Consider the following 13442-nt stretch of genomic DNA (forward strand, 5'->3'; position numbering starts at 1 on the left):
CCAGCTGGGTGTTGGGGTGCTCAGGGCTTCCTGGGAGATGGGACAGGTAAGTGCCCAGGGACAGAGGCAGGCAGGTATTTCTGTACCAGAAGTATACAGCTGTACAGAGCTTACCCCTCCCCATGTCCTTTTAGTCAGTGGAGTGGTTCGGATTTATCTCTAGCAGATTTTAGCTTCATGGTGCCTGAAAGCAAGGCTGTTCTGCAGGAGAACATGAACAGAGTCCCGTTTTAAGTACCCTAGGGTCCATGTTATTGCATTTTTAAGGAAGGTGTTTTCTCATGTTATCTAAAATATAAAGTGGACATCAGACTTGTGACCATGTGACTTGTGTTCCTCAGCCTACTTGCTTGAGTTAAATGTCTGATATTTCAGATGAGATGTTCAGCTCTGGTGCATTGTACCTTTGATTTTCATGCACCAGAGACCTAAATAAATAAATAGTCAATTTAAATAAGCTGGGTTTTGAACATAATCAATTTTGAAATGCTGCTGCACACAGGTTTGTGTGCTGTTTCCTGTCGCGGTTAGGGACACGAAAGAACTACACTCAGGTTCAGAGGTGAGCAGAGAAAGAGAAAGTTTATTATGATATGGGGTTTAAATAGGATTTGGGGTTTGATCAAGGATTGGGAGATGAGAGGAACACCTCTCTGACCCCAGTGGTCAATTCAGCAGATCGTCACAGAGAGGTTTGTGAAAACAATCTTCTTTGTTGATGCTGCATGTGTGGGAATCTCCAGTAGAAATATGTAAACAACATCAGAAGGCTAAAGAATCAGGGTTACAGTATCCCCCTCAGCTTTCAGCAGCAGCTCACTCCCCTTCCATCACTTCTGCCCCAGCTCCTTTCCCCTGGGCTGAGGGACAGCCTGCACTGCTGATCCTCCCTGTCCTGGCTCACTGGGGCAGGAGGGGACTCGCTTCCCCCCACGACTCAGGCACTGACTTCCACAGAGCCTCTGAGTGACTGTCCTCTATTCTACAACTGTGCTTGAAACAAGCCAGAAGCTACTGTAGGAACAAGCAAAATACATAGTAAGCACAGCCAGAAAAGCTTTATTTAGTGATGAAACCAGTCAAAAATGTCAGTGCATAAATTAAAAAATATATTTAAAATCAGAGTCAAAGTCTGTATTGAATTTGGGGTGGGTATTTTTGCACCAGTTCCTGTATGAAATGGATTTTGCTGTATCTAATTATAATTCCTTTTCCATAGCAGGCCCCTTTGGCTCAACCAGAATCCCCTACAGCTTCTGCTGGAGAAGACGTGCAGTCTCTGGCTGACTCAATGGACTCAGACCGAGATTCCATCTGTAGTAATTCCAATGGCAATAATGGCAAAAACGGTAAAGAAAAAGAAAAGGACAAACAAAGGAAGGATAAAGATAAAACCAGGACGGATTCTGTTGCCAATAAAATAGGAAGCCTCAGTAAAACCCTGGGAATTAAACTGAAAAAGAACATGGGTGGTCTTGGAGGTCTGGTGCACGGGAAGATGAGCAAAGCTAATTCAGGGAATGGAAAAAATGGTGATACTGTAGAGAAAGTCAAAGAGAAGAAGTCCAAGTCTCGCAAAGGGAGCAAAGAGGAATCTGGCCAGTCTGCGAGCACGTCTCCCTCTGAAAAGACCACTCCATCTCCAACTGACAGAGCCAGCAGCTCCCCCACTGAAAAGGTGAACACTAAACCTTTCTCTGACAAGCAGTCTGACCCATGGAAGTACAGCACAGACGTGAAACTCAGCCTAAATATTTTGAGAGCTGCCATGCAGGGTGAACGAAAGTTTATTTTTGCTGGCCTTCTCTTGACCAGTCACAGGCATCAGTTCCACGAGGAGATGATCGGCTATTACCTGACCAGTGCCCAGGAGCGCTTCAATGCAGAGCAGGAACAGAAGAGGAAGGAAGCTGAGAAAAAGGCTGCACTGAATGGCTCCTCTAGTAGGAAACTGGAGCCAGAAGCATTTTCAAAAGAAAAATTAGAACCATCTCCTCAGGATAGGGCATCACCCGTCTTGCCTCAAAGCCATACAACTCAACTGGTTTTAAAGTTTAAAGACCGCACTAGTCCCACTCCCGGGTCCTTTTCTTCACCCAGCAACGGTGCCAAGAAAAGCGGCCCCATCCCGGTGTCCGCCCACTATAGCCATACCCCCCCCGTCCAAAGGCAGAGTGTCATCCATTTGCATGACGTCAACTCCAAGCCATCGAGCTTCCAGGACGATACCTACAAGCCAGTGGTTGGCACCCTGAAGACCTGTGCCACGTACCCCCAGCAGAACAGATCGCTGTCCTCGCAGAGCTACAGCCCCGCGCGGCTGCCCGGCATGCGCACGGTGAACACGGTGGAGTCGCTGAGCTTTGCCCGGCCGGCCGAACACAAGTCCCAGACCTACACAAACGGCTTCAACACCGGCGACATCAGAGACTGCTTAGAGTACGCTGACGAGGACGCTCCTCAGACCTGGCTGAACAATGACAAAAACCAAGGCAGAAGCACAGTTTGCCCAATATATTCCATCCAGCAGAACCGCTGTAAGAAGGAGAACTGTTCCTTTTATGGTCGTCCTGAGACTGAAAATTACTGTTCCTACTGCTACAAAGAGGAGTTAAAGCGCAGGGAGAGGGACAGCAAGGGACACAGGCATTGAGGATTCTTCCATGACTACTTAGTTTTACCGTTTTCTTACTTACAAAGTAAACAGTGTTGGATTGCAGTAAAAGGAATCCTTAAAAAAAGAATAAAGGATTGATGAGTAAATAGTGTCTAGCTCTTCGCTTTTCCAGGGCAATGAGGAAATAATAGGAATAAGTTATCATAAAAAAAAAAGTATTATTTTCCATTCTGTCAGTGTCTTTTTTACATATACTGGTAAGCTGAAGGGTTGTTTACTCCTTTGTCAGTGCTGTGTATATGTTTGGTCAAAAATTTACTAATGGTGCCTGAATTTACACTGACATCACTCAGGTAGTAGGATGATAGGGGAAAGTCGTACAGGTGAGGATGTGGTGTTGTAGTGGGGTAGTATCTGCCTTGCAGACATTTGAAATGATATGGCTATTATTGAGAGTATTTTTTCCTCAGTAAAACCTAAATTGTTCATAGCCTTTTTTTTTCAGGAGGGTAGTGATTTTGCATACTGCACATTTTTGACATGGCAGCACATTGCATTGCTACTAACATTTGTATATTTCAGTCTGGAATTGAATGATTCTGGAAAAATGGGAGTGAAAGGTCTGAATTCATGAGGGCTGTAGCTTGTCCTAATTTTAAGTTCTTACCAATTATTTCTAAATTTTCATTTAAAAAGAAAAATTAGATTTGAGCCACCTTTACTTGCACTGAGTTTTTAAACAGATTTTATAAGAAAATTCAATATGACTTCATGTCCCCAAGCCCCCCACAGGGTATAGTTTTACACACCTGAATTTCAGAAGTATTTTCGTTGATGTTAAAATACAAAGGAATATTACAATAAAATTAAGATATAAAAAATTACTAGATATGGAAAATTTGGTGACCAGCTATGAAATTAAGGTTCATTTTAGACTCAAACTGCTTGCCAAAACCAATGTACTGCATCACTATATTCCCTTAGCTAGCGCACAAACCTAATCATTATTTACTTATTCCTTCTGAACATTACTGAGTGATAATTATGGCAAATGTAACTATTGAGCCTTTCTTGAAGGCTGTTGGCTCCACCTCTTTTCAAGTTTTCTCCTGGAGTGAGTCATCTCGTCCCCAGGAGGCTCCCAGATGGCAGTAAAATGCCTCCAGCAGGAATGGCAGCTCCCAGCACAGATTGGCACAAGTCTGAGATCCAAATATTTACGTAAGTGTTTGCAATACTTTGGAAAATAAAACTTTGCTCACAGAAACCCTTCTGCAAAGCAGACACTGCAGATACTGTTGAAGTAGATGGATGACATGAGGAAGTTTTCTGGGATACAGGACTGGGTTTGCTCCCCTCCACCATCAGCTGGCAGAATGCAGGAACAGGAGCTCTTTGGTGTTGTTACCCTTGTCAACAGTGGCTCATTTTCAGAGCTAATTTTGCATAACAGGTGAAGTACTGCCTTCAGGGCTGCTGACTCTGCCACCTCAAGGGGCAGAACAGGAGTTCTGCCTTCCTCATTAGGGAATAACAGGCCCACCCAGGAAAGATTCTTTGCCAAAGAGTCTTTGTTTCTGATGATTTTCCTGCTGCAGCCCAATTTTAATTCTTGACATGGGTGGCATCGTTGCGTACAGTGAATCCTAATTAACCCTGAAACCAAGCCTGAAGTCCCCTGTGAAACAAGAGGCACAAGCTTCTGCTGCTGTGTCCTGGCTTTCAGAAAAAGCACGTGAGCTTTTTCCAGTGTCCCAAATTGGTAGAACTGAGCACATACTTAAAATTGACCATATTTTTAGGCTTTTCTGCTGAATGAGAGGTTTCAAAATAAGTCCCTCGGTCACTTTTATAAAAAGTTAGGGTCTTTGCCATGTTAGCTGTTCCATGAATCCAGACCTGTACTTCATATTCCTTGCTGTATACTGCGCATACACTGAACCTTACTGAACTTGCATTCCTTCATGAAAGGGAAGTGTTGGTATTTGTTAAAGATTGTGTGACTTCTGTCCTTCAGGTAAGCACCTTCCAAATCCCACGTCTCCTGTTGCATACACTGGAAAGCAGTGTCCTGTTTTGCTTTGCTGTTGTGATTATTGCATTTAAGTTCTAATTGTCAAAGAAAACTGGGATTGCAAATTATGCTAAAACAAGCCAGACCACGTTAAAAGAAATTAAATACTATACTTGATTGTATTTGCCGCTGAGACTGAGAAAACTGGCAGGATAAAACAGAAATCTTTAAGAATTCTTAGGGCATTAGGGTAGCAGTAGTGTGTGATACTCCGTTTCTGTGTAAAGTTGTGTTTCAGAAATATTTCATTAGCAGCAAACCATACCAACCCATGTATTGAAGTGTTACACCCTTTGTGAATGAGGAAAAAAGCAGTGCATATGTGAAAATAAGCAATTACCATGAGATTTTACTGTTCCCCATTTTCATAGGATTTGTTTCTATAGTATGTTTTAAGATCTTATCACAAAAAAAAGAGATTTACAGCTGGTCAACATTTAGGTGAATTACTCTGTTCTGAATTATTGAATACATTGTACTTGTGCATTAGATTATTTTGAAAAATTATTTGGTCTTGTCTGCCTAGGATACCAAACCAAGTGTTCGTTATCGTCCTCAGGACACTCAGATATTTTCAGAAATATTTACCTCTACAGGATTGCTCACTTTAAAATAATCTGTTGTATGAAATACTGACAGAACCCTTTTTAGTTGTGCCCATTTCCTTAGAATCTTTTGGTGGGATATCTTTCAATAATTTTCTAATTACTGTTTTCTTTTAGAATGCTCTTCAAACATTCTATTTCTGGGCTATTTGTGGCAGCTGTGCCGTAGCTGTCATTAAACAGACCAAACATGCAGAAACTGTGCCCCCTCTTGAAGAAATGTTGCTCCATTAAAAGAAGACTGTAGCTATAGAAGAAAATTTTCTACCTATTTTTTTAAAGAGACTTCCCAACTGCTCATGAGTTGCATTCACCAGCTCTGAAAGACATCGTGTCATTCCTTAGCTACATGCTAGAGGTGATTATCTTCCTATGTATTCTTCTGTTGTACTGTGTGCTAATCTCTCTGTGAGTGCTCTTTTGGGTTATTTTTCCTGACAATTGGAAGTGTTAGCGGCCCACAGGCCAGCCAGCCCTGTGCCTGATATGCTCCAGAGCTGTAGAGTTCCCACAGAGTCCCAGATGTGGAGAAATCAGCTTTGCTTTGGAGGGACCCTACTCATTCCTTCTGTTACCCGAGTGGCTGCAATGCACACACGTATTTATGACTTTGTATGTGCTTTCCCCCCTCTTCTTGACAGTGATTCAACATCTGTCACTGTAGTCCAGATGTCAGATGTACAGAGTAAATACTGGGTAGGCTACACCTTCCCAGAATGGATCCAAAATCACCAGGAGATACTTAGGTTGGAGGAAGCTGGAATTCTTTTAAATGTGTGTGAATGTGCAACTTTTCTAATTTAAAAAAGGCTTAAACCTATTATGCAATTTTTATTTTTTTTACTTTGTTCTAAACTCTGATGCAAAAGTCTTTTTGTAACAGAGGATACCTGTGATACATAATGGGTTTCAGTCATGCTTTATATTAAAGTTTTATTTAAAATGATTTATACAGAGTTAATAAACCACTGTTAGAGTTTACAAATATATTTTCAGAGGTGGGTGTCAGTCGTAGCGTACGGCTAACAAGCAGCTCATTCAGAAGAAGGTTTTGTAGATTATCAAAAGTAACGTCAGATTTTGGATTTTAAAACAATTGGTGAACCTTTTGTTCTATAAATGGCAATATTGTCCCAGCTTTCTTTAGCAATTAGTTGCTTCTTCCTAAATCAAAGGCAACATGAGGAGCATCAGTAAAAGAAAGATGCTGTACTTGAGAAGTTTAGTGTTGCTTGTATCCTGAGAAGTCTAAGGAGGCCAAGTGGAGCCTCCAGTGGTGTTGGTGGAGTGAGAGCTGAGGTGTGAGCAGGGGCCCAGGGACACTGCACAGGATCTGTCACACCCACCTGCGGTGCCTGCCCGGCCCCTCCTCGCAGGGGCACCTGCTGGGGTGATGAACGTGTGGATCTCAAACCCTGCACAGCACAGAGCTGACACAAAACTGCCCTCCACCTCCCCGGTTCTCAAACAGCCGCACTGGTGCTCACCTTCACCAACGTGAACGGTCTCCCTGACAGCAGGAGGCTGCTTATCTTCAGAAACGTCAGCAGGTGTTAAAGAACAAGTGGTTCTGATCGAGGCCTGAGCCTTTGGCAGCGTCTGTTCCCCACAGGCTGCCTACTGTTACTCTGCCGAGAGACAGGGGATGAGAATTTTGCCTGAGCAGTAAAGAGAAGCCTTAGGCCTCTTCGGGCTGCATTTGCTGCTTCTGCAGTGTGGGGACAGAATCCCATTAGTAGTGGGGGCCTCAAATCAAGTGCTTCGTTGACATGTAAAATAGTGCAGACTGGGCACGAAAGTAAAGTACAAGGTTAGTAAGGGGGTAAGGTCTTCATAACACTGTGAGTGTCTTGCACAGGTGAAAACCCATTTCTTGGTGGAAACCACAATGATCTCAGATAAACATAAGTCCAGAGAAGCAAAATAACTGATGCTGATTGTAGATTGCTCTTCAGCTTAGTGTATTTTAAGTCTTTGTCAGTGTATTTCAAGAGTATTTGTTCTAGGGAATGGCAGCTTATGCGGAGGATCACCAAACTTATAGCATAGAAATGAAATTATTTCAATAATAGACACTAATATCTATTTTAATTTGCACATGGATTTTCAGTGTATATGACTAAAATATTATATTGTTAAAAATGAGAGGAAAACAACGCAAAGGTGTTTGTAAGTATGTTCTATTTGTAGACTTAAGGCTGTATTATGTTGGAATTTTACAAGCCAAGTTTAAATTGTAATATAGAAATTATTTTTATATTATTTTCAAGATACGCTACAGAGCAATATTTTGCGCCTTTATTATAAACAGGGTCATCATTTTAGTAGGTTACTTTCAGAAATGCTGGTAGAAATTAACCATGAAAAGAAAGCTTTGTAAATGTACTTGTTTCTAACTGCTCTGTCTGTTGTGCACGTCTGTATCTAATGTGAGTTGAATATACAGATTTTTTTTTTTTAATTGAAAAGCTTTAAATTTTTCTTTATATATTTTGGTACAACACTGTTCCTCTCTATTTAATTCTTCTCTTCCAGTCCTTACCAATAGCCACTTTTATAAGCAGCTTCTGAATAAACATGCATCTGGAAAATTTCCTTACCAAATGAAACATTTCTGCACAGATATTGATTGACTTGGGACTTTCATAATACACCCTGAACCCATTGGAGCAGGATTCCCTTTTTTTTTTTTTTTTTAGAGAATCAGCTATTTATTATTCCTTCAGAATGAAAATCAAGACTGAATAACCCATGCAATCATTTAACATCTGGAGGAAACAATCACTCTAGATCACAGAAATGTCATCTCTAATTGGCAGATACATCCTCTTAATATGTATCAAATATGCATTAGCTTCTTGCAGATTGAAGTGTTCAGACTTTATTTCTTCATAGTTCTTTGTACTGTACATATCAATTACTGATGAACTGTGCAAAAACAGAAATCACAAACTAATGCATATGTTAAATTAGAAGTCTGTGTAGTTTTTAAAATTCCCTAACTTTTGTGGTTTAGTTTGTTTGTTTAAGAATTACTATTAAGGTATTTACTGCAACCAAAATTTTCAAATCTGGATGCCTGATGATCCTGAGTCTGGATTTCTCCTGATCAATAGACTGGTTTAAGGGGTACTGAGCATCAGTTTGTGTGGGAAGAAAAGCTCCCTCTCGGTTCCAGAAAATCAATTGAGTGTTACTCCAACACATATTCAGGTCTTTTCCTTATTAACACTCTACACGTATTTTCAGTCAATGGAATTTATATTTTAGCTTTAGTGATCTTCCATGTGTGAGCAATAGTTGGGCTTATTCATTAAGTGATTGTTTGACTGTGGAGAGACTTGCCTTGTACCAAAACACCACAGAATTGTTTAACTGTTGCGTTCTTAATGGGGCTCTTGTATTTCACTGTTGGGGTGGGGAAATAAGACTTTGGTTTTTTCCTTGGGTATCGTGACCCTGTTATTTGTCTGGTTGGGTTATTCTTCTCAAGTGGATACTCTGTTCTGATTGCTGTTTTCTGATGGTTTATCTCCATTACCTGAATGCCTGTACTGTACCAAGAGAATTGAAATGGCTGATGCACATTTGCACTGTGGAACAGGCCATGTGGGTTAAAGCCACCGTGTTCCAAACAGCCTTAAAATTACGACTCTCTGGGGACTGGGAGTCACTTAACTGGATGCAGCCTCTGTCCTACTTCCTCATTTAACCATGACTGTAAAACACTCAAGCCTGCTGTAGTCCGTGTGTCTCTAGACATATTCATCTGAATACCCTGTCGTGTTAACAGAAAATTTTCTTTAAAAAATTCTGATTGGTTGGTAAGTATTAGTGTGTCAGGAAATGTTAGTCAAAAGAGGAGATGGAGTTAAAACAGAGAAATTATCGTAGCTAGTGAAGTAACCAGGGCACCAAAATACTAAAACGGGGGAAAATAGTTAAGATGTGTCAAAACCTATTTCCTGTCAAGACTGTATGTTTTGTAGATCTTCTGTACTCTGGGAAAACAGAGAAATGTTTTTGCCATTCATCTCTGCATCTCATGGAGCCTCTTACTTTGTTGCAGAGGTTTGCCATTGGGGGAGAAGCGAGGAAAGGAAGTTCTCTTCCCTTCTTAACACAAATTCTAGTGGCAGAATCATCTGAGATTGCAAAAATATGATCCAGTGTTGGAACTAAACAGTGCCTAACTCCCATGTGCATTGTGTATTTCATTTCCATTTTGCCCCTTTCAAACATCATTTCTTTAGAAAAAGAAGGAGGGGGAGGTTTATGGACTAAACTTGTATGTTAATGATCCAGTTCTTCCTTCTTTAACGTGTGGAACCTATACAAACATGAAAAGAGTTACACTTCCCCTGCTGAGAGGTAAAAGCCACCTTTATAGGTAAATTCCGTGTAATTGCTTTGCCACAGAGGAAAATTAGAACCCCTTGGGACAGAACCTTTGCCTGATGAAGCCTGACAGCATGTCAGGATCCTGAGAGCCATGGCTGCCGTAGCCAAAACAGCACTGATGGTTCTTGCCTTTAACACAGATGCAGTTTATTCTGGCCCGTGGTGTCTGAACAGTATCTTTGTAGTAAAGATGAAGTGGAACGCTGCCTTGCTGCCATCTGCTTCCAGGTTTGAGTTACAAAAAGCCTCTTCCCCATGCTTTTGGTTAAAATATGCAGGAGATGCAGCAGCAGAATGTGGCATCTCAGGCTCAGAGAATGCCCCTCCTCTCCTTCCAATGGGCTTTGCAATCAGGTATGAATTGAAACACAGCCATGTGGGCGTGACAGAAGCGCTCTCATCTCTCGACTTTGCAAATTGTGTGCACTTTTAATACTAACAGAAATGAAGCAATGGTTTTATTGTTTATTTGCTCAAGATTCCGAGTACTGTAAATACAGTCTTTGTATAATGCCCAGTGTGTGTACGGTACAGAAATGCTTTTCTCTCTGAGCCATCAGAGAGCTTTACATGCACATGGTGCCCAAGTCTGCCCACTCACCAGAACCAAGGAGAGCAAACAGGATTTAGGCCTAGACTAAATAATGGATGAAATCAGCCACATAGACCTAAACAGCTGCGAGTTCCCAGCCACGGTGTACTAGGCCAGCTTTGACAGCTTTGTACAAAACTCCATCCCAGTGACTGAGATTAGGTTTGTGCTCTTTCCTGGGGAGGAGCAATTACTTCTGTGTCTTTTCCGAGCCCATTGCTCTTAGTCTCTAACTCCTGTGTTTGTAATGTGGCAGGCTTAGCATGATTCAGCTAGGAAGCAGTTTGTAAAATCTCCATAGAGCTCTTGTTTTGTTTTTGGAATCCATCTCAAGTTTTACTTTGCATTCAATTTTAAGACATAAAATTTTGTTATGAACTTTTCATAATGTCTTGAAGTTGTGTCTTGTGGGGCTGAAAGACTCTGTTCTCCTTGGGAGGCCTTGTTCTTCCTCATTGATTCTCGTGACTAACATTTTTGTATGGAAAAAGTTGAATGGACCATTGAAAGTGTCACTGCTGTTTACATGCCCTTCTGCCATTTGGTACACTTTGTGTTGTTAAAACCCCATGCCTCTCAGACATGGGCAAAGCTTGAAGGACAGTCTGAAGAATTAAATACAAAAGGTGTATGTAGTTAATTCCTCATAACTCTACTGTTGCTATTGTATAATATGCCCCCCCTCAATTGTTTGTACATCTTTTTTTCCTATTGCTAACTGGGTTTTTTAATCTTCTACTTTCTTAGACAAATTCTCAAGCTCTTTGTCCTTAAAGCCTGTGATAGATTTTCCAGTGAAGAAGATTTGGCTTTCTCAATTCAGGTTGCATATAGAGTGGCTTGTCTCCCAAACAAGAATTAAAGTAACAGATGTCACACCCTTGGCTTAGAGAAGTTTGTTTACTCATTAACTGAGAGTCTCTGTTCAGTTATAACCAAAGTTAATTCTATGAAGTTCAAAATGTGAGGACTGGTAATGTGACTCTAGCTAATAACCTGGCAAACTCAGCATTTTTAACCCATAGAAGTGTACAATAAATGTATTTGTACTTGAAGTCTATTTCAAAGAAAGTAGTTGGCTCTAGCTGGGGCTTGAGAAAATGTTAATAAGGAATAAAGTAAGTCTCATTGATTTTGGTTGGCTGAGAATTCAACTTCTTCATAGTCTTACCACTCTTCTCATTTTTCTGACTCTGAGTTTCTTGTTGCCTTCTAGAAGTTTATACTCTGTTAGCAAATATTGATTTAGGCTTTCAATAAACTGTGTAATAGAAACTATAGAAATTTAGTCAAAGCTGAAATTACTTTTCAGGTTTCTTGTTTGATCATTTTCATGCCAAAAGGAATGAATTTATCTTTTCCCATTTCCCCTCCCTATTTATAATTTCAAAACACAATTGGTTGCAGTCACCTTTGTCTGCAAAAGAAAACAGTTGGTCATTTTTAAGCTTACTGCCATATTGTTTAAATCCACTGTTCAAAAGAAATAGGAACATTAATTAATGTTAAAGAATAAGGAATATTTCTTGTTGTGAAAAATGTGAGTTCTTGAGAACCTTTTCTACATGCAGTTTTCATTCAAATTAAATGTCATTTTTAATCTGATCCATACTTTGACAAAGATGATGTGTAAGAGCTGTTTTTAGCAGTTGGATTGTTACTTTGTAAAGTATTAAAGCACTAAACCAATTTTTGCAATAGGTAGTAAAACTTGCTTTTGTTTTGAAAAACTTCCAGTTATAACTGTCGCACTTTTTATAGCAGAACTGTATTTAATTTCTTTCTTTTATGAAAGATTACTCAAAGTAACTGATAGCTCTGTAATCTGTGTGAATTGGCTTCTCCATTATTTGAATCTGAGAGAAGCTACAATGCCTATTCAATAAAATTAACTTATTTCTAAAGTACCTGTTTGCTTGAATTCTTGTTTGTGCTTTCTGTGTGCTGTCTCAGGGTGATGCTGGCCAGATCCCAAAGCGCAGGGAAAAGGACAAGGGGCTGCTGCAAACCTGGAGGGAGAGTTGGCTCAGCACAATCTTGTGTGCTGCTGCCATGAAGTGCATTTAAATGACAAATTGAGTCCCTTCCCAAAACTCCACGTCGCTTGGATACCTTGCTGAAATCAAGCTGTTAATACTGTTACCGAAAGAGGAAACAAAACCAAAGTAGTTCAAGCAGCCTAACGTTGCTATAACCCTCAGATCAAGAGCAAGCACAAGTCCTGTGGGAAAGATTTCATTTCTCTTGCCTGTTGTAGGGGCTGATTGTCTCTCACCTGATTCCAGCGCACGTCAGAAACGGTGACAATGGAATTGCATCAATGAAAAGTGTCTGTGTCACAGTTACCCAGGTCAGGGACACACTGGAAATGGAGAGGGCATTGCAGGGGCTGCCCCTTGAGGGCAATCATGGAAGGAAAAAGGCCAAGGGTAGCTTGAGTGAAGAGAACTTAAAGGAGCAAAAGGATCCTGAAATGGAAGTAGGAGCTGTGGCTGACATGCCAGCCATGTGCCTCCTAGGAGTGGTGCTGAAGGCCTCTCCAAGGAGAAGGACTTAAAGGGCTGATAATAATGGACTGCTAAACAGCTAATCAAAACTCACAAAGCTCTGTGAATCTAAGACCAAAAAAAAAAAGAAAAAGAAAAAAAATTATTATTATTCCTGTAACCATAGTATTTGCCAAAATGTTTAGCTATTTGCAGCATAAGGGAAATCTGTTTGATGAAGCAAAGACCCAAGGCAGTTACCTGAGCTCCTTTGAGCTGGAGAAATTCCTAAAGGATTCCTGCCCTGCCTCTGTTGTGCCTCATTCTGTGCTTGCAAAATACTGTCTTTCTGCACAGAAAAATGTTAACTCACTGTGTTCACTCAGGAAGATCACAGAACCATCTGAGCAGAAAAGCCAGATGTCTCAGTGCTGTGCAGAATGACACTGAATTGACTTTCTTCATTCTACAGGAAGTCATCTTCAGGATGCCTGCAAAGGCTGAAAACTGTTGGAGAGACTGGAATGAAAGGATGGCAGATGCAAGCATCCACTCCTCTTCCACAGCATTCAACAGCCTGTAAGTCACAGTACAGTCAAGTTTCTTTGGACTGTGACATTAGACCCTAGACCTCATCTGCAATTATGATAAAAAACTTGGATTTTTT

The 13442-nt window shown here is 40.8% G+C and overlaps 1 protein-coding gene across 10 annotated transcripts in view; it reads left to right on the forward strand.

Moving 5' to 3' along the window:
* OTUD7A (OTU deubiquitinase 7A) overlaps nt 1-2843 on the forward strand; it is a 98975-nt gene extending 96132 nt beyond the window's left edge. For 9 of the 10 annotated variants that reach the window (XM_066196733.1, XM_066196731.1, XM_066196729.1 and 6 more), the window contains one exon: nt 1220-2843. In XM_066196733.1, coding sequence (XP_066052830.1) covers nt 1220-2653 — 1434 coding nt within the window. In that variant the 3' untranslated portion in view covers nt 2654-2843. The remainder of the gene's footprint in view (nt 1-1219) is intronic. The other variant, XM_066196738.1, reaches the window with a different exon arrangement.
* The last annotated feature ends 10599 nt before the right edge of the window (nt 2844-13442 follow it).

This window comes from Chamaea fasciata, unplaced genomic scaffold (assembly GCF_029207755.1).
Source record: "Chamaea fasciata isolate MVZ Bird 193981 ecotype frontalis unplaced genomic scaffold, bChaFas1.0.hap1 SCAF_14, whole genome shotgun sequence".
In the NCBI taxonomy this organism is placed as follows: domain Eukaryota; kingdom Metazoa; phylum Chordata; class Aves; order Passeriformes; family Sylviidae; genus Chamaea; species Chamaea fasciata.